The sequence below is a fragment of the Sturnira hondurensis genome, unplaced genomic scaffold (assembly GCF_014824575.4).
Source record: "Sturnira hondurensis isolate 20B ecotype Veracruz unplaced genomic scaffold, ASM1482457v3 Scaffold0000880, whole genome shotgun sequence".
Classification (NCBI taxonomy): Eukaryota; Metazoa; Chordata; class Mammalia; order Chiroptera; family Phyllostomidae; genus Sturnira; species Sturnira hondurensis.
Window position 1 is genome coordinate 19,526,835 of NW_028073511.1, and position 24,186 is coordinate 19,551,020.

General features: G+C 36.4%; 1 protein-coding gene across 1 annotated transcript in view; it reads left to right on the forward strand.

Annotated features, from left to right (window-relative positions):
• Positions 1-22: 22 nt before the first annotated feature.
• Positions 23-24,186, forward strand: part of ATG3 (autophagy related 3) — a 29,642-nt gene continuing 5,478 nt past the window's right edge. Inside the window, exons 1-8 of the mRNA XM_037055175.1 lie at positions 23-441; positions 3,048-3,089; positions 7,665-7,714; positions 10,380-10,450; positions 12,708-12,815; positions 16,231-16,280; positions 18,743-18,824; positions 24,002-24,036. Coding sequence (XP_036911070.1) covers positions 370-441; positions 3,048-3,089; positions 7,665-7,714; positions 10,380-10,450; positions 12,708-12,815; positions 16,231-16,280; positions 18,743-18,824; positions 24,002-24,036 — 510 coding nt within the window. The 5' untranslated portion in view covers positions 23-369. The remainder of the gene's footprint in view (positions 442-3,047; positions 3,090-7,664; positions 7,715-10,379; positions 10,451-12,707; positions 12,816-16,230; positions 16,281-18,742; positions 18,825-24,001; positions 24,037-24,186) is intronic.

Sequence of the window (24,186 nt, forward strand, 5' to 3'; positions counted from 1 at the left end):
GGGGAAGCCGGAAGGGGCGCGAGTGGAGCCAGGGGGTGAATAGTTCCCGAAAGTCAGGGGTGCGCGTGCGCCTGCTCTTCCCGCACCGCCCCCCCCCAAACCCACCCCTGGTCCCTGCCACTCTCCCTCGCGGCCAGTTGACAGCTGGGCCCGGTCTGCTGCTCGCTGCCTGGGGCGCGAGGAGCGCGCACCCTATCTTAGCGCGCGGTGCCAGCCGCCCCTCCCCCTTGTCCCGTACGTCCCGTCGGGTGTCTTCGCCGGGGTGCGGATGCACGTCGGCGGTAGCGGAGACATTTTCTGACTCCTGGTCGCGTGTCCCAGCTGTCCTTACTACCCCGTCGCGGGGCCGGCCGCTATTCCGGCCCCAGGATGCAGAATGTGATAAACACAGTGAAGGGAAAGGCACTGGAAGTGGCTGAGTACCTGACCCCGATCCTCAAGGTAAGCCGGCCTGGGCTTGCCACGGGCTGTCAGACACTCGCTCAACTCTGCAGGGACCGAGGATCGGGCTCTGGGGGAGTCACGGTGTTCTTCGGCCTGGAAAGGTGTAGGAAGGTGGGAAACAGGAAAAGGTTCAGCTCCCAGACGTGATCTTACTCGGCTGTTTTCTGGGTCTTTCCAGGCTCTCCGGGTAAACTTGGAGCGATGCTCTTTGCTTTCTCGTGTCGCCCTTCGCCCGTCAGAGCTCAGCGCGTCTGGGTACGTCGGGTTGGAAGGTGATCCACAGCTAGGTAGATGTGAGAACGTTAAATCCTAACATCGGTAGTCTTGAACTTTTTAAACAAAGATTTTTTAAAAATGAAATCAATGGTACTAAAACGACATGCCATTTTTCTTTAAAATCTCCTAAGTCTTTTATAATTAGGAGTTTGAAACAGTAAGTGGTGATACAGTTGCCAACTTGTTAGATTTCAGAGGAACGAGGTTAAATTTACAACATTATCGGTACCATTGAACCCAGCTAACAGGCAAAGCCTTTCTTTCCCGTTTTTAAGATAGCCGAAACTAGTTAATGTGCCTTGACCCTGTTAAATATGTAACTTTTTACATATTTGGCAATACAGTATTTTTAAAGTGAAAATTGTGGCACCTTCGCTATTACAGGAGTGACTGAGGGTTTTTTTACTTTCAAAGATAAATTTCTAGAGGCGTATTTAAGTTTTTAAGTAATTCTTTTAGAGTAAGGTTTTTTTGTTGTTGCAACTTAATTTTTCTTTTCTGAAGAGTGAGCAATGATAGTAAACGAATAACTAGTTTTTATTTAGTGTTTGCTTTAAACTTTCAACTAAAATTTTACAAATCTTTGTGTGGGCATGAATATCCTTGAAAATGGTTGGTTCTCTTCATTCAAGAAGCTATTCTGGTATGCTCAGAAGAGTGGACAATTTTACTTTTCCATGACAAAGGGAAATGTTCATTCTGTGATGATTTTATATGAGACTGATTTTAAAATGATACCTTCTTAGATCAAGTTTAAAAAAAAAGTCAGGAAAGTATATAAATGAGAATTTTAACTCTTGCTATGCTTATATTTGTCTACTGCGAAACCCATAATCTTAATTAACACAGTTCAACTTGAAACTGAAAATCACTTTGACAGTTGAATCAAATGATTCTTTTGCATATTATGTTATCTTTTCAGAAAACTGCCTACATAGGTATATGGCATAACAATAATACATGATTCTTACAAGTTTTTAGTTTCAGGGAAGATTGTGAGAAAAAGACCTCCCAAATATAAAACTGCTATTTTGGCCAGTTGTGCTTTATTGAACTTATAACAAAGAATTGTGTTTTAGGAAATCATTTCACTTGTTCACCAGCTGATAAAGTGTTAGCTTGTCAGTATGTACTTGTCAGTATGTATTTTTAGTAATAAGGAAAGCAGAATTAATGGTCCTCTCCTTGCCCCTCCCTGTGTAAACTGTTGGTTTACAGAGAGAACACTTATAGTTTCTTTCCAGGCATGGAAAGGCAAGGAGGACTAAATCCCTGGGAAAGAAAGAATGACTTCTCCCAGCAGGCACAAATTAAGAAAAATCCTGGTTTGGGAGACATAGGTACAGTAAAAGCCAGTGTCTTTACAGTGATCTTGGAGCCTCTAATCTATTGGTGGAGGCCGCCATCTACTATCATGTACTACTCTATCCCTTGCTCACTTTTGCTTAAGCCAGTGTGACCCAATTGTTACTGCATCAACCACTCTCTTGCCTCTAGTTCTTGCATTTGCCCTTTCCCTTGCCTGAAATGCCCTTCACGCAGACAGACTTGTGGCTGGTTCCTTTCCTAAGCTCTGCTCAGTAGTCATCTGTCAGTGGAGTCTTTGTTCGCTGACCATCCTATTTTATGTAGCCATCTCTCTCCCTCTTACCTTGACCAGACCAGTTTCCTCTTTGCCTCATTTTTCTTCATGGTATTCATTACCATTTGGCGTTTCTCCCTTCACTAGAGTTTAAAGTTCTTATGAGGACAAAGATGAGTTTGCCGTATTTTGTTTACTCCTTTATCCCCATTAACTCAAATAGTGTCTGGCACATAGTTATGTGGTCAATATTTGTTGAACGAATAATGTTCATAAATGAATCTTTGCCTTTCTTCAGACTGTACCACAATATCTTACGTGTAACTGAAAAACTTAGAAAAATTTGGTAAATAACATTATTGCTTTAGTGAAGAGAATATTGTGTTAGTATCTTGGTGGAGATGGGAAAGTAATAAATGACTTAGTACTTCTAGATTTGGTTTCAAATATTCCATTTAAAAGAGATGTTGGCTGAATTGTGAGATGTCTAAACATCTTGAAGATGTTTTTACTGTTCTGTAAAATAAAGATATTTGTCATTTCAGAAAATCATTGTGTTGTAATTATTTTCATGTCCATTTTTTCCATTAGGTATGTATGTCTCTTGTTTAGATAGCAGTGATATATTCTTTTTTTTTTCTGTATGGTCTCCATTGCCTAGGAGGGTGTCAGGCAAATAGTTGCCCACAAAATTTTTTTAATTAAAATGAAAGTAGTGTAATAATGTTATTTTTTATCTCTTTAGGAATCAAAGTTTAAGGAAACAGGTGTTATCACCCCAGAAGAGGTGAGTGTTGAAGATATTCTGAAGCTATTATATTTTACAGTTATATTGAACTGGGTGGCTTTCTTTGCTCTGTAAAAAAATTTTAACTTTACAGCTGGGTAAAAGTAGGTTCTGTTAGCCATTAACAATATTAATAGGGATTTGTACTTCCCATAGAATAGTGCATGTAACTTCCCTCTTGATTTGCCACTTCTCATATTTCTCTGTAGTTCCTCTTTATGTAGAAGTGAGGGTGGGAGAAGGAGTGGAAAAGATTCCTATGGTAACTTACCCTTTAATCATATTTGTGTTGTATTGAGCAGTGGACTCTGCGGTCTTTGTTATCTTCCCAAACATAAGTTTTCTTGGCTTTCCATTTGGAAACTTTGGTTCACTGCTTGGATATTAAGATTTTTCTAAGTATTTAGCATAAATATTTTATTTCTACAAATTTAACATGGATATTTTTTCCTCATGAGTTTTTCACTTTTTCCTCCCAAAACTCAACACAGTCCATGGGCCTGTTGAGTTTTATTGAACTTTTAATGTGGAATAATATTCTAAGGAGTCATTTTACTTGCTCACCAAATCAATATAAAAGTGTTCTCTTTCCTTTAGGTAGTTATTTTGTCATGACTACTGGTCTAAAAGTTCTTTTAGAGTCCAGCTTTATGAACAGATATGGTTGCATCAGACTTTGTAGTATTAACGCATGGCACAGAACTTAAGCTTTACCTTTAAGTCTTCTTTAGAAGTACTACTCATTGGCAATAGAACTTTAATCATGGTTTTGAAAGAAACTTTTTGAAATGAACCTTTTGTGATCCAGCTATTGCTGTAAATTCCAAGACCTCATGCCAGAGAATTAACTGACCTCTGAGTTTTCAACTGTGATGGAATCATTTCAGTGCCAAATCCTTATGAACTCTAATAATGATGTGCTGAACTGATCTTTTATCTAAAATTGTTTTTATGCCCTGACTAGTGTGGCTTTGTTGGTTGGGCATCATCTTGCAAAGCGAAAAGCCGCCATTTCTATTCCTAGGCGGGGTACGTGCCTGTTGCTGGTTTGGTCCCTGGTTGGGGTGCATGTGAACGTCAGCCAGTCGATGTTTATTTTATGCATTTTCTCTTCCTCTTTTTCTAACTCCAGTCCCCTTTTTCTAAAAATACATAAATAAATCTTTAAAAAATAAAATAAAATTGTCTTTATTTTTAGCGAAGACACATTGTGGTATGGAAAGAATGTTAGGAGGTCTGCCTGCTAGACCCATTTCTCTAGTTTCTCCTATTCTGACTCGGGCAAATTAATTAAGCGAACTAGTCACAGGCCTCATGCTTCCTCATTTGTAAAATGAGGGGTTTTGGCTGGACATTCTCTGAAAGACCCATTCTACCTTAGGCATCATAGTTTAATACCTTAATGCCAAATAAAACTAAGTTTTGATCTTGAGAATCTTAATGTTCTTGTTGAACAAGGTAGAATGTAGGCATGGCTCTTGAAACTTAAGTATCTGAAATCAAGAGCAGGGATGAAAGTATGCTGTTCTTTTTGGACTCTTTGGTTTTTATCTCCTCTACTTGAAGATGACCAACTAATAAATAAATGGATTTAGAGATCCATATCTGTGGTCATTGGATAGAACTAAGCTGTGTTAAAGCAGTTACTAATTCTAAATTGAATACCGTTGATTGTATCATGAAGTAGGTAATAAATGTTCCCCCTTTAAAAAAAAATGCAAGGCATAACTAGCCTAGCTGGATCCCAACCACATAATGCTGGACTGGTGTAGAGCAGGGGTTGGGAACCAGGTGGGACAGCAGGAGGTGAGCTGCCAGAGAGCAGGCAAAGTTTCATCTGTATTTACAGGTGCTGCCCATCACTCCCATCACCACCTGAGCTCTGCCTCCTGTCAGATCAGTGGAGGCATTAGATTCACACAGGAGCACGAACCCTCCCATGAACTGCGCACTTGAGGGATCTAGGTAGCACACTCCTTATGAATGGGTGTCAAACTCATTTTTATTGGGGGGCCACATGAGCCTCATGGTTGCCTGCAAAGGGCTGAATGTAATTTTGGGACTTTGTAAATAGAACTGCCTATAACAGTTAAGCAAGAGCTCAGCACTGACGTTGGGTAAAAACAAGGTGCCTGGCCAGATAAAACAAGGTGGAGGGCTGGGTTCAGCCTAGGGACCTTGTGTTTGCCACCTGTGCCTTATGAGAATCTAATGCCTGATGATCTGAGTTGAAGCTGAGGCAATGATGCTTGTTCTGGGGAGCCGCTGCAACTACAGATTATCATTAGCAAGGAGGTGTGATTGCACAGAAACCATAATAAATCAATTGCTTGCAGACTTGTATCAGGACCTTATCAGTGAGTGGCAAGTAACAAGCTGCATCTGGTAGCAGGCTGTGAAGACTCACTCCCCTGCGCCTGGTCCGTGGAAAGTTTGTCTTCCACAAAATCAGTCCCTGGTGCCAGAAACTTTGGGTACTGCTGGTATAGAGTGCAGTGACAAGATTGAGTTAGATTAGAATCAGTCTAGAGGGGGAAAATGAGAAGACATAATTTGCTTAGATAAATGCTATACTGAACTTTTTGTTTTACTGTTTCTAGGCTTCTGGCTGTCAGCCTTCAGATATCTTTTTTTGTGTTCATTGAGAGGTGTGACAGTCTCGTGCTTGAAAAGCGTGTCAGGCATTATCCAATATGGTATAGCTTGACTAAGAATACTGACTAAATGTACAATATGTGTATGGCTTGATTGAATACTAGAAATAGAGGGTAGCTTCAGAAATAAAGTTGCTCACCAAAATGTTAATATTGATTCTGTCTTGTTGGAGTTATTCATTATTATATAATATTTAATTGCTAAGAGAAAGCTACTGCAAAAAATGCTAAATATTTAGAAAGTTGAGTTTTTGTTTTACTTTTTATTTTACTTGGACGTTATGAAGCATGTTATAATGGCCATTGCTAGTGAAAGCAAATGTACATATGTATTAATTAGCTGTACAATTTTACGTTCTTTTATAGTTTTCCTTACCTTCTAGTGTTTTTTTTTTAATAGATGCCACCAGAGGTACCATGGGCTAAAATATTAGAGTCTTGTGACATCAAGGCACTATCATTAAAAAAGTTTCTCAAATTTTTTATTGTTTTGCTTTCATTTTGTTAAATTAATACTTTTTGGTGGTGATAAATTAGCTCCAGGTAACCACAGAGTTAATGGCAGCATCTGGTGACAACGAGCCAAAATGCTTAAAACCTGGGGGTGAGAGTATTGTTTTAATTTTGATTTTTGTCTTTATGTGACCAGTTTGAATAGTAAAAAAGATTCTTGAAATAAGAGAACAGAAACACTTGCTGTTCGGAATATACTGCTAAATCTTGTTTAATGTTTTTTTGAAAGTTACTCTCAGAATCTTATTTTATAGAGCATTACTCTCTCAAAGTAAAATAGGATTTTACATGTAGATGGGCTTTTCTCAGAAAGACGATAGAAAATTAAACGCATTATAATTTTTTCCTGTGTAATAACGCATGGACAGCACATGATTTTAAGTTAGAGCTGTTGTGAAATAGTAATTGGGAAAGTGTGTGTGCATATTGCTTGAGTTGGGACACTGCAGTTATACCTAACAGACTGATTTTTCTGCTCTCAAGAATAAGCAGGGTTTCTGTTTTGTAGTAAGATGAATTCATGTGCCTGTATAATGGAAATTCTCAAAAAATTAAACTATTTCTTTCTCAGTCTGTTTTTTATTTTCGGGGGAAAAAACCCAATAAACAAAAATTTGTATAATGTTCAATCTGCTCACAAAGTCCAAGGTTTGTTAGAAGGTGCAGTTTTTTTTTAAATCCTTTCCAGAGGATATGACACTAGAGAGAGAGAAAGGGAGGAGGAGGAAGGGAGGAGAGGGAAGGGGCGGAGGGAGAGAGAGAAGCATTGATGTGTGAGAGAAACATCCACTGGTTGCCTCTTGCAGATGCCCTGCCTGGGAATCAAACCCACAGTGTTTTGCTGTGCTTGTCGATGCTCCAAGTCCCTCAGCCACCGTCATATTACTTTTAAGAGTGTGAAAAAACTTTCGAATTGGCTGTTACCTAAATTTTTTTCAAAAAGGAAGAAATGTAATGTGATGAACTATTCTTATATCAGCCATGTATCTATTTAGTAATTTTTCCAAAGTTCTTCAGTTGTCAGTCACTAGCAGGAATCTCTTTACATTTTATTTATCCATAAAATGATTTTTGACATCTTAAATCCTGTAATGTCAACTTTATACATTTCATGATGTGTAGGTATGCTTTTGACATTTAATCCAAAGATAAAAATTGAATTAAAATAGCATTTAATGTTTTTCTTCTAAAATTAATTTAAACTTCTATGGATGTTAAAAATTTTGCTGTTTTAATAATAATGAACAATCTTCAAGCTGGTGGAGAGGACTTGGTGCTATTTGCATTTAAACTGATTATTGAGTGTCAGAGTACACAAGATGAGCACTTTTGGTATTTTGCCACCTTACATTCAGTAATGTTCAATTTTTCTTTCTACCTTTTCATATTCCTTCTAAATTCTTACTAGTTTGTGGCAGCTGGAGATCACTTAGTCCACCACTGTCCAACATGGCAATGGTAAGTAATCTTGGGTGAAGAATAGAAAATTAGTAAAAGGTATGACTTCATAATTATGGCAGTTTTAAAAATAGGTTAAAGCATACAAATGAGAAAGATCAATCTAATCCTCTTCAGTAGATTTTTTCTATTAAGCAGTTTTCCAGTGATAGTCAAAGTAAAACAAAGGAAGAAAAATTGGGTATTACACCTATTTTGTTTTTTGCTCTGTTGATACAAAAGATGGGCATTTTTGAGATAAATGCCTTTACTTTCTTTACTACTATTCCTTTCTTTATATTGTTTTTTAAAAATAGCATTCAAGAGATTATAAATTTGATCGGCTCATTTTTCTCAAATTAACAAGTATTTAAGTGAATATTTTTATAATGTTAATTAATGTAGAGATTTTGCAGAGTCTTATGTTCTTTAACTGTAAAACTTTTTATTAAAATTCAACAGTATGCTCCCTTTTTAGGAGTAAGCTCAAAAGTTTAAAGTTTAAAAGTTTCATGATAACTTTTTTTCTCTTAAGGTCTTCATGGGAAATCTGCCAGTAATAGACTCAAAAAAAAAGTTTTATTTGCTTTATTTTTCTTTTAATTATAAAAGTAATTTAAGCAACTTAGCTGATCTCATTATATATTTAAAATGTTCTGAGTAATAACAGAATGTTATTTAAAAAGTACAGTTTTGTTACTTCTAAGTACTTAGAGTGAAACCGCCAGACATTTGCTGAAAAAGTGATCTCTATACTGGCAGAACTGTTTTAATTGTTCTAGAACTTTTTGGAATTATCATCTTGTTTGGATATAAGTTGTTCAACTTATTGTGTCCTTTGTTTCCCTCAACAACAGTTTTTCAATTATAGTTGAAAGGCGTGGTTTTGATTTGGGGGGAGGGTTTCTGGAATTGATAATGTTTTCTGCAATATCTAAACAACTTAAAGAATCAAAATATTTTAAACCAGAGCTCGAATTCTCTCTCATCTGTGGCCTTTCCTCCTTAATGTTTATATTTAACAAATATACAAAAACGGTTGTTATTGCTAATTATCAGTTCTGTATCTTTAAGAGTATTATTTCTTACGTATCAAGGCCAAAATGTCAGATTTATTTTTATGTCCTTGTCTTTGCTACACATATTTTTGTTCCATATTTAAAACTGAGTTAAAGTCATAGAAACTATCTGATTTAGTAAGAGTGGTTGACTTTTTTCTCCATACTGCATTAAGTTTAAACGATATTTAGGTAGGTCTGGTCTATATTTCATACGTATTTTAAGTCAAATATGTATATAAAATTTACAATACTCATTTTGTAAACAGCTAATTTAGGATTTTCTTCAATATGATACACATTTTCTTTTTCATATTTATTTTTCATAGTCCTTAATTGTCTAAATCATGTATGTAATGTGTAGTATTCTTATAGGGATTATACATATGGACAGGACCTTTTAGCAGGCAGTAGTTTATGGTTCTACTTTATGAATTATGATGGTTGAAATAATTCTATTGTGGCTGAGAACGCAGTTATACCTCCCTCCAGTGTCCACACTTATGGCCGAATCCGAGACCAAAGGAGCAATTCATTTTAAATCAATGCTTGAAACAGAATATTTCCATGCTATACTTTCTTGTTTGTACATGCCACCAGGACCTTATTATATCTTCTTTCCCGAGAACTTCAGGCACTGCCATAACATTGTTGAATTTGACATTTGGGAAGGTTCAAGGACATCTCGAAGGCTACCTGGCTTTATTTTGTGTTCAAGTAGAGGATTTGAACTTTAGACTTAACCTTGAGAAGGCAGTGGGACTCCAAATGTTCCTGTGTTTGAGACACATCATATTCCACCCCAGTTCTGGTCATTCTAGTAGGTGACCCACAGAAGATTCTTTGAACAAATTATTAATGAGGTATTCAGAGTAGCACTGAAAAAATCAGAGGGAGTCATGTTTAAAAGCAGGGGCCCTGGCCTCATTTGGCATAATCCTGGCTCTTCCACCTTCTGGCTTTCTGACTGTGGGCAGTCTTCTTTAATCTCTCATTTATTTACCTGTAAAAAGGGGGATATTAATGTGTCCACCTCAGGGTTCTGAAGATTCAATAAAAATAGCACATGTTAGAGATCTAAATCCTATATTTAAAAAGCACTCATTATTTTTTGTTTGTTTTCACTTATTCTCAATGTTAACATCTTGTGTTTCAAAGCATCTTTTTTTATATTTTAGTTCCAATTTAAGAGTGGTAGGAACAGAGATCTTGCTAACACCTACTTTGTTATGCAATGTCATGCAGCTATTTTTCAGCCTCTTCTTGGTCTCAGGATGGGGGAGGGATAGTATTAAAAATCTAAATGAGATTATACTCACTGAAGAACAGCATTTTTTTGTTGTTGTTTAGAGCCAAATATAATAGTCACTCTGTATTATTCTACATTTTTTGTTTAATATTAATCCAAATTCTTTTTGGTCTGTCTGCATCTCTTAGTACATTTCACTTACAATATTGCTTTATTCTTTGATTCCCTGGAATATATCACTTAATGGCATCATTCACAAACCAGTCCTAAAACAGTTTACTCAGGGTTGTAGATTTGCAGTTTTGAGATTGAAATGTGTTTTATCTTTGCCTTAAAATTTTTTTCCTTTGGTATTTTGGTGCTTTTGACTCTTTTAAAGGGCTACAGGGGAAGAATTGAAAGTGAAGGCATACCTTCCAACAGGCAAACAATTTTTGGTCACCAAAAATGGTAAGAATTATGTTGCATATATTAGTTTTGCACAAAGAATTAGATATTTTTAAAAAACCCTTAGCATTTGCACTTACTGATCTTAATTAGTGCTTAAAGCTGTACTTACAGCTGCTTTCAGACAAATTTGGAAATTTAATGAAGCTCTAGGTTTTCTATTGCTAAGGTGTTTTATTTTCTTATTTGATATTCATCTCCTTTCTTCTTGTGATTTCTTTTTGTCAGAAATGTCTAGTTTTAAGATATTTTAGAAAAGGGCCCCTAAGCAGAGTTGGACTTCTTCCAATAGGATTTTTTTTAAGTTGACTTAATCTTTTTAGCTATTTGATTTTCATTATCTTGAGATTTAAATTTTTCATGGCAAATGAAATTGACACTAACGTTGACATCTAAAAGCTCAAAGCTAAAGATTTTATTATCTATATGTCTTTGATAAATTGTCTATATGCTTAAAAAATGTTTTTGAAACAGAACATTTATGAAGCTAATTTGAAAACACAAAAAAGTTATAGTTCCTATCTAATCGTGTAACAATATGTTGATTTCTGTTCTAATTTACCCATTATAGGAAAAGGAACATATATACAAAATAATATTTCTGGGTTTTTTGTTAATATAAATCATTAATATCTTGTTTTAAAAAATTAGGGTATTCATAGCAATTTGTTGACCATATATCATAGTATTTTTACACTATAACTGTTCGGTTTTAGGCTTGTATGAATAGTAATACCTGTTAATTGACACATCTGCTATATGAAAAACCTGATACCAATATTGTGTAATAGAATACATTTAAAAAAAATATTTTTATTTATTTATTTATTTAAATCATAGTGATCTTTTTTTTAAAAATTTTATTTATTTTTTATCTTTAGAGGGGAAGGAGAGAGGGAGAGAAACATCAATGTATGGTTGCCTCTCGTACATCCCCTGCTGGGAGTTGGCCTGCAGGGAACTGGCCTGCAACCCAGACATGTGCCCTGACTGGGAATCGAACTGCAATCCTCTGGTTCGCAGGCCTGTGCTCAATCCACTGAGCTACACCAGCCAGGGCTTATTTATTTATTTTTAGAGAGACAGGGAGGGAAGGAGAAAGAGTGGGAGAGAAACATCAATGTGTGGTTGCCTCTCATGTGTCCCCTACTGGGGACCTGGCCTGCAACCCAGGCATGTGCCCTGACTGGGAATTGAACTGGCGACCTTTTGCTTCATAGGCCTGTGCTCAATCCACTGAGCCACACCAGCCAGGGCTAATAGAATAAAACTTAGCAGTGGATTTTACACTGGTTTGTCCATTATGAATAGCTGAAGGTCACCTCTACCACCTCTGAGAATAACAGACGGTGCCTCCATGTCCTGAGAGTAAAGCTATTAGAATAGGTATTATTCATTAGCCTGAAGTTGAACAGTGTCATCTCTCGCTTCAGCTTGCAGTTTTCACNCCCTACTGGGGACCTGGCCTGCAACCCAGGCATGTGCTGGCATTGGGAATTGAACCGGGAAGCAAATCCACTGCTCAATCCACTGAGCTACACCAGCCAGGGCTAATAGAATAAAATTTAGCAGTGGATTTTACACTGGTTTGTCCATTATGAATAGCTGAAGGTCACCTCTACCACCTCTGAGAATAACAGACGGTGCCTCCATGTCCTGAGAGTAAAGCTATTAGAATAGGTATTATTCATTAGCCTGAAGTTGAACAGTGTCATCTCTCGCTTCAGCTTGCAGTTTTCACAGACCATCAGAGTAAAGGATTTATAGAACACTCCCAGTAGAGCCTTTCTGCTTGTCTTCTAAAAATAAACTGTTTAGCCCTGGCTGGTGTGGCCCAGTGGATTGAGCTCTGGCCTGCAAACCAAAGGGTCGCTAGTTCTGTCCCCAGTTAGGGCACATCCCTGGGTTGCTGGCCAGGTCAGGTCCCCAGTAAGAGGTGCACAAAAAGCAACCACACACTGATGGTTTCCCTCTCTCTCTCTCCCTTCCCCTCTGTCTAAAATAAATAAATAAAATCTTTTTAAAAATACAATTTAAATAAATAAATAAAAATAAGCTATTTAAGGGAAAGATAATTGTCAAATAATTGTGTCTGTGGGCTGCATGTAATTCTTTAATCACTTTTATTAGAAGTGAACTGTAATATTCTCTAATATTTTGGTGGTAAAAATATATTTTATGATATAAGCTTTCTGTTCTTAAAAATGGATTTATAGGAAGCAGATTATTTGTTGCTAACTGTATTTGCTATTTTTTATAGTACCGTGCTACAAGCGGTGCAAGCAGATGGAATATTCAGATGAGTTGGAAGCTATCATTGAAGAAGATGATGGTGATGGAGGATGGGTAGATACTTACCATAATACTGGTAAGAGGAGAATAGAATGGCATATATTTGGCTTAAATTGTTTTAAACTATTTTAAAATCTTTTATAACAGCTTTGATTTAAAACAAAACAAAAAGAGCATACATAAGGCACAGCAGACTTACCAGAAAAGAAGCAGGAGGACAAATTGGAAAAAAACACTCCTGGAGTATACCATATTTCCGCAGTACTGCTACTTCAGTAGCAGCTTGAAAATATACATGTCATTTTCTTTATGTCTAAGGAAAGAAGAAAGCCAGTTAGAAACACAGAATGTGCATACTACTTTGCTTTGAATCCCTTATTCTTACCACATTCAATTGTTGGATGATGAGCTTTAGGACAGGAACCATACCCTACTCTCATTCACTTTTTCAAAGAGCTGGCATTTAAAATTACTTAATAATTATTTATTGAATGACTGCTAAGAAGTTTCTAAGGATTATAAAGGTAGAGGTTCATTGTTGAATCCTCATTATCTACATAGTACCTGATATAGAAGTTATTAAACAAATTTTTGTTAAAGGATTTACCAAAATTTGAGGCATTCATAAGGGTATATTTGCATAAGTTAGTTGGATCTCTGAATATGATTTTTTAAAATTCCAAGTCCTAAAAACCTGTTTTGCTACTATATATTAACTATGTAAATGCATATTATTATGTGCTGCTATAGTTAACTATAATTTATTACTTAGTTTTAATGAATAAGTATGTTTTGAGTTTAAATCTAAGATACTGAAAATAAGTTTTCTCCCTCTAAGCACTAGAAAGTAGGAGGTATATCAAAAGTGGTAGAAATGGGTTTCTCAACTTTTGCACTATTAACATTTTGGGCTGGGTAATTCTTTGTTTCAGTATTTTCTGTACAATACAGAATATGTAGCAGTGTCTTTGAGCTCTACCCACTGGATGTCAGTACATTCTACCAGTTGTAACAACCAAAAATACCTTCAGGCATTGCCAAATATTCCAAGAAGGGCAAAATCTGTGCCCTTAATTGAGACCTGCTATGATACACACAGGCTAAGTAATTTATTTAGGAAGAAGTACCTTGTTATGTCAGTTTCTCCTCCACTCTGGGTAAGGGACACTGGCTGTCATCTGTTTGTTTATGGTGATAAGCGGTGCAGATTCAGGATTTGGTCTCCTTGATGGGAAACTCACTTGTTGTTCTTAATGAGTTCAGTGTCATGTCAAGGCCTAAAGAAAATAGCAGATTGAATACTTTTTAAACTAATTTAAAAAATCATCCTCTAACTTTTTTATTTTCCATCATTTCCAAAATCATTTGGCTGTTCTGCTTTAGTTTTCCCATGACTAGAAGTTTGGGCAGCACATCTGTAGGAAATTTGTGTTGAATGACTAGAGCCCTTGATTATACTAGGTTTCTGATGTAAAGTTAATGAATTACTCTACTTGTATTTTATTTTACAATTACATACTATCCCAGAATTCAGGTGCGTATTTATAAAAACATTCATTACACAGATAAGTAGGTGTCAGTATGATAGGATTGACAAAGATCTATCACAGAAAATTGACAACTAAAACAAATGGTTGCCCTGTTAATGGGGACAAGTAACATTTTCATATGTGGAAAACAGCTTAGTATTCTACTGCAGTTAATTTGATATAATAAATCACAACTGTTTGTGAGAGATAACCTTAGAGTTTCAGGTTTAAATTATATCCTGATTTGATGAAAACAGTTCTTCTACTGACTCACAAGGTCATGTGCCTGATTCCTTGTCACCTCAGGGTTTTTTTTTTTTGGGAGGGGGGGTTGCTTCGTCTCTGCTTTACTCCTTTCAGATTCCTTTGATTTCTTTTAGCCCTTGTATTAGTTATGGTCCTCCAGAGAAATGTAATGAATAGAATGAAGATATAGGGATAATAGATTGCAGATATAGATACAGGTATAGATTTATTTTGAGGAATTGGCTTGTGTGATTGTGGGACCTTGGGAAGTCTGAGGTTTATAGGGCAGGCTTGCCGGCAGGCTGAAGGCCCAGGTAAGGGTTGGTTGCTGCAGCTGTCTGCTAAAGGCAGAATTCCTTCTTTCCAAGGACTCGAGTCTTTTTCTCTTAAGGCCTTCATTGGGTGAGACCCACCCACGTGATGGACAGTAGTCTGTTTTATTCAAAGTATACTGATGTAAATGTTAATAACACCTAAAAAATACCTGCACAGCTACATCTAGACTAGTGTTTGACCAAATATCTGGAAGCAGTAACCTATCCAAGTTGATATAAAATAAACCATCATAGCCCTTGAAAGTGTTACCCTTATTAGAGTCATTTAAATTGTCGCCTGCCTGCCTTCCTGCCTTCCTTCTTTCCTTCCTTTTTTGCCAGTGTGTACTACTTTTAGAAGAGTGTGGTTTAATGCATATTTAGACAAATTGAAGAGGTTTATTTTCTTTGTTTCTATATAGTGGATTCAGAGAATTGTTTTATAATATTGATACAGTATGTTAAGAATTGGTGTTTAGTGTTATGAAGTAATCATACCTGTCGTATAGTAGATTTTAGAAAAATTACTATGAAGTAAAAGCTTTATGCTAGAGTTGTGAATTGTGGCATTTTTCATTTTAAAACTGATCATCAAGATTTTAGAAGGTTAACGAAGGAGCAAAGCATATTTTGTATGTAGGGTTCTTTTCTGTAGTATTTTTATCCCAGCACTGACATATATTTTGAATTAGAAATACTGCCTAGCCGATTTGTCGTGCTGCTGTATGCACAGTGCCGCCTTCATTGAGACAAGGAAGTTCTGAGGTAGTTGCTTTAGAGCATTGAGCCAATAGTCAGAACATGTGGGTTTGAATCCCAGTATCTCACCAGACTGGCTATGACTCAAGATATTTTACTTCTCAGGAGACTTAATTTTTTTTGTAGGGAGAAATTATTACCTAACTACCTCACAGGTAATGTTTATAAGGATTAAATAAAATGTGGAAACAGTAAAACAGCCCCACATAAATGTGATATAATATTAGTACCTCTGGGCGTCCTAGATTTCTGAAGCAAATGGTGTATTATAACTAATACCTTGTTGAGAATATTTTCATGAAAGTTTACATAGAATGTAAATATGACTCCTATAGTCTCTTAATCTGTTTATTTATTAGAATAAATATGTATTTTGATAGAGACTCACAAGGAAAGTAAATGACAAGTGATAGAATAGTATAATTCATGGTAAAATATCGAATTGGTATTTTATTTTTTTAATTTGAGAAATACCCTTGGGATTATTTATCCTATTAGAGTTCATTTGTAAAAATGCTGCTAACATTGCCTCCTCATTTCTGAGCAGTTGTGAGAATTTAGATAAATTTACGTGTTTTATATTGCTTGAATCAAAGGAATGTTTACAACTTCAAGTTACTCTGTTTTGCACAATTTTAAACAGGTGTCACGGGAATAACTGAAGCAGTCAAGGAGATCACACTGGAGAGCAAGGTACTGGTTTACTGGATATGTTTCCAAAGTCAGTGACCCAGTTATTTCCATATGTGTATTTTAAGATTACTCATATTATTCTTCCTCAAACTGATTACCTGTTATCAAGTGTTTTTATATTCTAGCTTTTTTCCCCTCTCATTTTTGTATATCAACATGTCAAAGCACTTCTGTTTCCCAGTGTTTCTCTTCTTTTCCTTCTCTGTCATAGGTTAAGAAAACATTTTTTTTGAGATTGTAACTGATAAAATCTACTAATTTTTACTAATTGAGAGGGTTTCTAGTCTGGCGTAACAGAAATAGCTTTTTATGTTTAAGTACCAAATGTTCTGTAAGTGGAGACTTTTGAAGTAGTTCTGTCTACTTCCTGAGTAGTAGATGGTAATGATATAGTTAAAATTTTGTAGTTTAAACATTTTCTTAAGTGATTTACTCATTGCGTCTTATTTCTTAATTTGCTGCTACTATGAAGTTTTGTTGTTTTTGAAAACTTAAAGCTAAATTTCAGCATCATTAGGAATCATGACATTTTGAATCATAAGTGGAAGCTAAATAAATTAGGTTGTATTGTGCAGTTTGAGGGGGAAGGTAAAATATATCATTGGGTGGAATTTTCCAACTTGAAAGTTTTCAGTTAATTCAGACTATATCAGTTTTTCATTTCTAAAGAGAATGATTGTAGTTGTCTTTATATTTTTGCATAGTTTTTTGAAATTATGTGAAAAATAATACAAAATGTCTTTACACATCTTTTCTTAATTATTTTAAGTCAAGTCTCTTAGAGAACAGAGTATTTAGACAGAATAATTGTGTTTCTTTTTTCCTTACAAAACATTCAACCACAACAAGTACTAGTTTTGGATATTTGTCTTTGTTTTTGATATTTGGATCTTTTGGGATTTCTAACTGGGCTTAACAGACCATGTTAGAAACTAAAACTTTTTTTTTCCAGTGTACAATTTTATGCTTGTTAGAAATTCACTTTATGCTTCCCTAAAGGCAGTTCATCAGTCTGACTATTTATCCTTTTGAAATTCTACTTTTTGGAGAATTTGAATGACTAAGGAGAAATTAAATGACCTTGCTGCTTCAAAAGATTTTGTTTAGCTTTTAGTGTATATGTTTCAGGTTTTGGGAATGATAAATGGTAGAGTTTAGATGATACTATTTTGGTAGGTTTGGGGGGATTCTTTCAGAAATTTTTAGTAAATGCAACAGTGGTTAATATGATGCTGGTATCCCACTTAACATCCTTATGTCCTGCTAAAGGATGAATACTTAGAATAATTTGCAACTAGAATGTATCTTTCCTGTCATTTCCTATTTAATATAAAATTTACATTATTTTTTATCATTTAGTGCTTAGAATACTTGCCATCCAGACCCCAAGTATTAATCTTTGTTGTTGATTTCCCTCTGTATTTTACTATATCAAGTATGAACATCCAGTGTGATTAGAATTTCCATTATGATCAGTTTGTCAGATATTGGCTCATTGAACAATTACTCAGATACTTTCTTCTATTGCTTTATATTTTGGGTGTAATAGTGGCACATATGATTTAAGTTTCTAGTGATAAGTAAAATTATCCCTAATTAAAATTGTCGATTGTAAATTTGTTGAAACTAGGTATCCAATTTTTGACTTACTACATTGACTTCAGATTTTTAGAATATTTTGTGAAAATAATAAATATATTAATATAGTCTGCTTATCTTTGGTTAGCATTATTCTTTCATTCTAGTGCTAACATAGTTAAGAAATTGAACTGAAATCTTATGTGTTGTAAGAATTGTAATTCCTTAATTCAGCCAGTATATTCATAAATTAGGATATATTGTTTGACTTATAGTGATACAGTCAACATGTAAGTATGTTGTGATGTATAAGTATATACCTTTAATATAACTTTGAACTAATTTTTTAATACCAGTGAGTTGGTTAACTAAAAATATTCTTTTATTGGTTACTATTTTTAAATGGTTAGCTTAGATGACTATCGGTGTTTCTATAACGCTTTTTATATTTTAGTTTTAGAGAAGCAGAAAGAGTGAGAGAGGGAAGGAAGTAGAGAGGGAGGGAGGGAGGGAACGGGGAGGAGAGAGAGAAAGAGAAAGAAAAACATCCATTTGCGCTGTTGTCCCACTTATTTATGCATTCATTGGTTGTCTTGTATGTGCCCTGATGGGATTGATCCTGCAACCTTGGCATTTGGGGACCATGTTCTAACCAACTGAGCCACCTGACCAGGGCAACTTATATTTTTCAGTCACAGAATTTTTAATGATTGTTTTTGGGGTTTGTCATCTCACTAGAGTAGGAGTTTCTTGAGCATAAGGACTGTCTTAGCATTCTTTTTTTCACTAGAACTTTTTTCATTAGAACTTTGCTGGCATGTGATGTTCAGTATTTGAAATAATGAACATATTTAAGTGACCTTTAAATATAATTGATTTCAAAGGACAGTATAAAACTCCAAGATCATTCAGCATTATGTGAGGAGGAGGAAGAGGAAGAGGAAGGAGAAGCTGCAGATATGGAAGGTATCTGTGTTCCAGATTTGCTTTAATCACACTAGAATATTGATTTGGGAATATTTGTAATTCATGTTAAATTTTAACGTTTCATAGCTCAGATAGGATTTTGTTTAGTTTAACTTTAATCAGTGCAGAACTTACTTTGATCTTGGAATCGTCTACTTAGAGCATATAGCCTTGACAGCATTATTTCTACTGTGATAAATATTGTCATAAATCTTTAATACTGGGTATTGCTGTAAGATACAGATTCTTAAAGCTAACTTTTAAAACTCTTTCAGAGCCAAACAACATTTGGTTATGCGTTTGTATTTTCTTTTTCTTTTTGTGATAACGTACTGTAAAAACCTTACAATAGTGACTTTCAAGGGGGCCTTTTGAACTACACAGAATCCCCTCAATATTCCCTGAGATTCTGAAATGCCTTCCAAGGGTTGCCAGCTGAGAATCACTGCATTCATGAATCATTGTTACAAGAGATCAAAACCCTCTGGACTAACAGAACAGAGTAATAGAGGTCTAAAAATATATAGCTATTCTAAGTTTCATATTCTGTTAGCATGATAATCTTTAATACATGTGAAACCTCAGATATTTAAAAATAGATGAAAAAATTGCTGTCACCAGAGCAACCTCTCTGTTAAATTCAATCTGTCTTTGTTATACACTTTCTCCTGTATTATTTTATTCTATTAGCCATTTTCTCCCTTGTTTTTTTACATAAGAAAATGGGTTTTATTTTTTCTTTTAAGTATATTTTATTGGTTATGTTATTACAATTGTCCTATTTTTCTCCACTTTATTCCCCTCCACTCTGTACCTCCCCACCAGCATTCCCCTACCTTAGTTCGTTTCCATGGGTCGTACATGTAAGTTCTTTGACTTCTCCATTTCTTATACTATTCTTAACCTCCCCCCTATTTTGTACCCACCATTTATACTTCTTACTCCCTGTACCTTTCCCCCCATTCTCTCCTCCCCTCCCACTCCCCACTGATAACCCTCCATGTGATCTCCATTTCTGTGATTCTGTTACTGCTGTAGTTTGCTTAGTTTGTTTTTGTTTTTTTTTAAGGTTTGGTTGTTGATAGTTGTGAGTTTGTTGTCATTTTACTGTTCATATTTTTCATCATCTTCTTTTTCTTAGAAAAGTCCCTTTAACATTTCATATATAAAGGGCTTGGTGATGATGAACTCCTTTAACTTGACCTTATCTGGGAAGCACTTTATCTTCCCTTCCATTCTAAATGATAGGTTTGCTGGATAGAGTAATGTTGGATGTAAGTCTTTGCCTTTCATGACTTCAAATACTTCTTTCCAGCCCCTTCTTGCCTGCAAGTTTTCTTTTGAGAAATCAGCTGATTGATAGTCTTATGGGAACTCCTTTGTAGGTAACAGTCTCTTTTTCTCTTGCTGCTTTTAAGATTCTCTCCTTCTCTTTAATTTTTGGTGATTTAATTATGATGTCTCTTGGTGTGTGTTTCTTTGAATGCAGTTCCTTTGGGACTCTCTGAGCTTCCTGGAAGTCTATTTCTTTCACCAGATTGGGGAAGTTCTCCTTCATTATTTGTTGAAATAAGTTTTCAAATTTTTGGTCTTCCTCCTCCTTCTAGTACCCCTATGATTTGGGTTGTGGAACATTTAAAGTTGCCCCAGAGGTTCCTAAGCCTCTCATTGTTTTAAATTCTTATTTCTTCATTCAGTTCTGGTTGAATGTTTATTTCTTCCTTCTGGTCCAAACTGTTGATTTGTATCCCGGTTTCCTTCTCATCACTCTTGGTTCCCTATGAATTTTCCTTTATTTCACTTTTTCCTCTGTTTTGCAAACCATACTGAACCATTTCTGTGAGCATCCTGATTACCAGTGTTTTGAACTATGCATCTGATAGGTTGGCTATCTCTTCATTGCTTAGTTATATTTTTTTCTGGAGCTTTGATCTGTTCTTTCATTTGGACCATTTTTTGTCTCTGCTTTTTACGAGTAGTAAGGGGAAGAACCTTAGGTAATTGCCAGGGTGGGGCAACATGTGGCCTTGGGGGGATCAGAGAGGGAGCAGTGCTGCTTGTTTAGCTCTCAGCCAGCTTTCAGTCACTTCCCCTGCTACCCACAAGCAAACTGGGCCCTTCTTGTGTTGATTCCCAGGTTAGTGGGTTTGTGTATGTTCTAGGACCCTGTGGGTCTCCCAAACAAACTCCCCTGTGAGCCTGGGAGTTTCTCCTGCCACCTCAACCCCCACAGTTTTTTCAGTCAGAGTCTTTGAGGCTTTATCTCCTTGCATGGGAGCCCTTGGTCACATGGTCTGTCTTGCTCCCCAGTTGTTCCTCCCCATTTATCTGCACTTAAATGCGGGGACACCTCTGCCAGCTGCTGCCCACCCTAGTCCTCCAGCCACCACCTTGTCACGAGTCCTCTCTGCCCCTGCTGCCCATGTCTGCCCCTCCTACTCGTCTGAATGAGTGTTTATTATTTAACTTGTTGGTGTTGAGTTACGTATAGTTTGATTTTGTGTCAGTTCTGTGGGGGTTTTTTTTGTTTTAAAATTTATTGTCCTTCTTTTGGTTGTGGGAGGAGACACAGTATATCCACCTACACCTCCATCTTGGCTGGAAGTCCCCCTTATTTTCTATGACACTGGGTTTTCCTCTTCCTTCCTTGACTGTTCACTATTTCTTCTGTGTGTTCTGGGATTCTTTGACTTCTGCACAGCTATTAAATGTCATTATTTCATGGGGTTTCATTTTTTTTCCTACACTCACAGATCAATTTTTATCTACTTTTTGATTTTTGTAATAGCATAACAAGGTCTGGCATGGAAATCTGTGCAACAGGAAAAGTGGTGTATAAATTCCATTAGATTCTCTGTTGGGAGTTTATCAAAGAGTGTTAGCAGTTAGAAAAAGGAAGAGAATGTGAACAAATACAGAGGGCAGGCATCTTGGAGACTGTAAGGTGGCTGGACCCCAAAACACATGGAATTTATTGTGAGGGAGATGTTTTGGAGCGTGCAGAAGTAGAAGCTGGTGCCAAGTGGAGTTGAAGCACAGTAATGGCAAGTGGTGTTTGTTGATGAGCTGACAGCGTAGCCTAAGCCACAGAGCAGCCTCTCAGTGTTATTTTCTAAATTACTTTGGGTCACATGAAACCTAGCCATATATCTTTTCCTAAATTCTAGTCAGTCTTGTTCTTATTTCCATGGTTAACTCCCATTCTCTGAAAAAATATAAATGAATTACTTGTAACCAGAATTGCTCACAGCAATGTCAGATACCATCTCTGTGCTCATGACTTTTCATGTCTGAACCTCCAACCCAGATCTCCTGAACTCTGTATCTTGTTTAGTTTCATTTCTACCTGGATGACTCGTGATTGTCAGAACCACCTTCTTGCACAAATATTCTTTGGGATTCCATCTGTCTCTGAATGGCATATAGTTGCCCAAGCTGTGGTGGGGTGTAGGAAGGACCCTATGAGTAAAGCACTGTTTTTAGAATCTAGGCTGTGGGCCACCTCAAATATCTGACAGCCTTTTAGTATGTTTGTTACACTTACCGTGAAGTAAAGTTGAAGAAATAATTTCTGTGTGTGGAATTTTGTTTAAAAGTTCTGATGGTATCTCATATAAGTTAATTTCATTCATTATTCAGCAAATATTTATTGAGCAAAACAGTATCTATGTATCAGATCCTTAGGAGCCGGAGATAAAGTGGTAAAAAGTGCAGAAGCAAAACATTTACTGTGTGACATGGTCATAAGTTTTAGGGAGAAAGGGAGGATAAAGGGAGTCTTGGGGTGGGATGAGTGTTGTAGTTTTTAAATAGATTTGTCAAGAAAACCTTATTGAGAAAATGCCATATGAGTGAAGCCTAGTAGGAAGTGAGTGGACAAGCTATTTGGATATCTGAGGAGGGGTGCAGAGGCTCTGAGGCGGGAGCATGTGCGGCTTACAAAATACTGGGAGGAGAACCCTATGTTCAGGGAGGAGTGAGGGGAGGGTGGTAAGCCATACAGTCAGAGAGGTAACCGCCGGGGGGCAGATCATGTAAGGCCCTGGCTTTAATTCATGGTGAAATGAGAAGCCATTGGAGGGCTCTTCTAAGCAGAGGAGTGACTTAGCATGAGATTAACATTTTAACAGAACCACAGTGACTGCAGTGTTGAGAATAGACTGAAGAGGGATAGGATAGTAGTTAGGAGGCGATTTTGATAACTAGGCAAAACATGATGGTAGCTTGGACTCAAGTGGTAACATTGGAAATGACGAGAAACAGAATTTTGGACATTTTTGAGGGTAGGGGCAAAAGACTTTGCTGCTGGAATGGATGTGGCATGAGAGAGAGAATAATCAATGTGACTCCAAGGTTTTTGACCTATGTGGAACAATGTCACTCACTAAAATGGGGAAACTTTTAGGACTTGAGTAGCTGTGGAGGGAAGTTGGGAGCTCGGTTTTGGGCATATGATATTTGTGATGCCCTTAGTCACCCACTGGAGCCCTAAGTTAAACAATTAGGTAGCCAGGTCTATAGTCTGGGAATAAGATTGGGAGTCATCAGCATTTAACGTTATCGAGACTAGTGAAATCATCAAGGGAGCAAGTGTGGAAAGGGAAGAGTACAGGGTCCTTAAACTGAGCTCTTCATTATTGTGGAGTTGTTTTTGGTTTTTGGTTTTGTTTTTTAAATGGTCAAGATGAAGAGGAACCAGCACAGGGTAATAGTGAAGAAAAAGCTACTGAGGTGGGAGGAAAGCTCAGAAAATACAGTATCTTAAAAGCTGAGGGAGGTCAATTAAGATGAGAACTGGGACTTTAGCACTGGATTCAGCACAGTAGACGTGACTGGTGACTTTAGTGAGCATGTTTTATGCAGTTGTATAAACTGCCTTGTATATGCTATGGAGTCTCGGAGGACTTCACAGTTTCATTATGCCAGTAGCATTAATAATAGACTGTAGCCCTGACTGATCCTGTGTAGGCTAACTTTCTCTGATCTGGCTCTCTGCCAGGTACAGTATCTGCTGCTTTAGAAATATGTATAGAATTAGCTCACTTGTATTTATTCATTATCTTTGGTTAGAAACAAAAACAAAAACCCAGTTTTTCATTGCTACTCTGAAATAATATATAATTCAGTTTAGGAAATTATTTTGAATTTGATTAACCTTTTGTTGCTTTTTATAACAGAATATGAAGAGAGTGGATTGTTGGAAACAGATGAGGTTTGTAGATTGTGTTTTCTTTTGTTAATTTTTAGTGAATAAACTTGGAGATTAGTATTTTCATTTAACTATCTTGATCTGTCAAATAAGTAGTTTTTATCTATATGTATACATTGGTTATAGCATATAACATTTTGAGTTTTAAGTTAT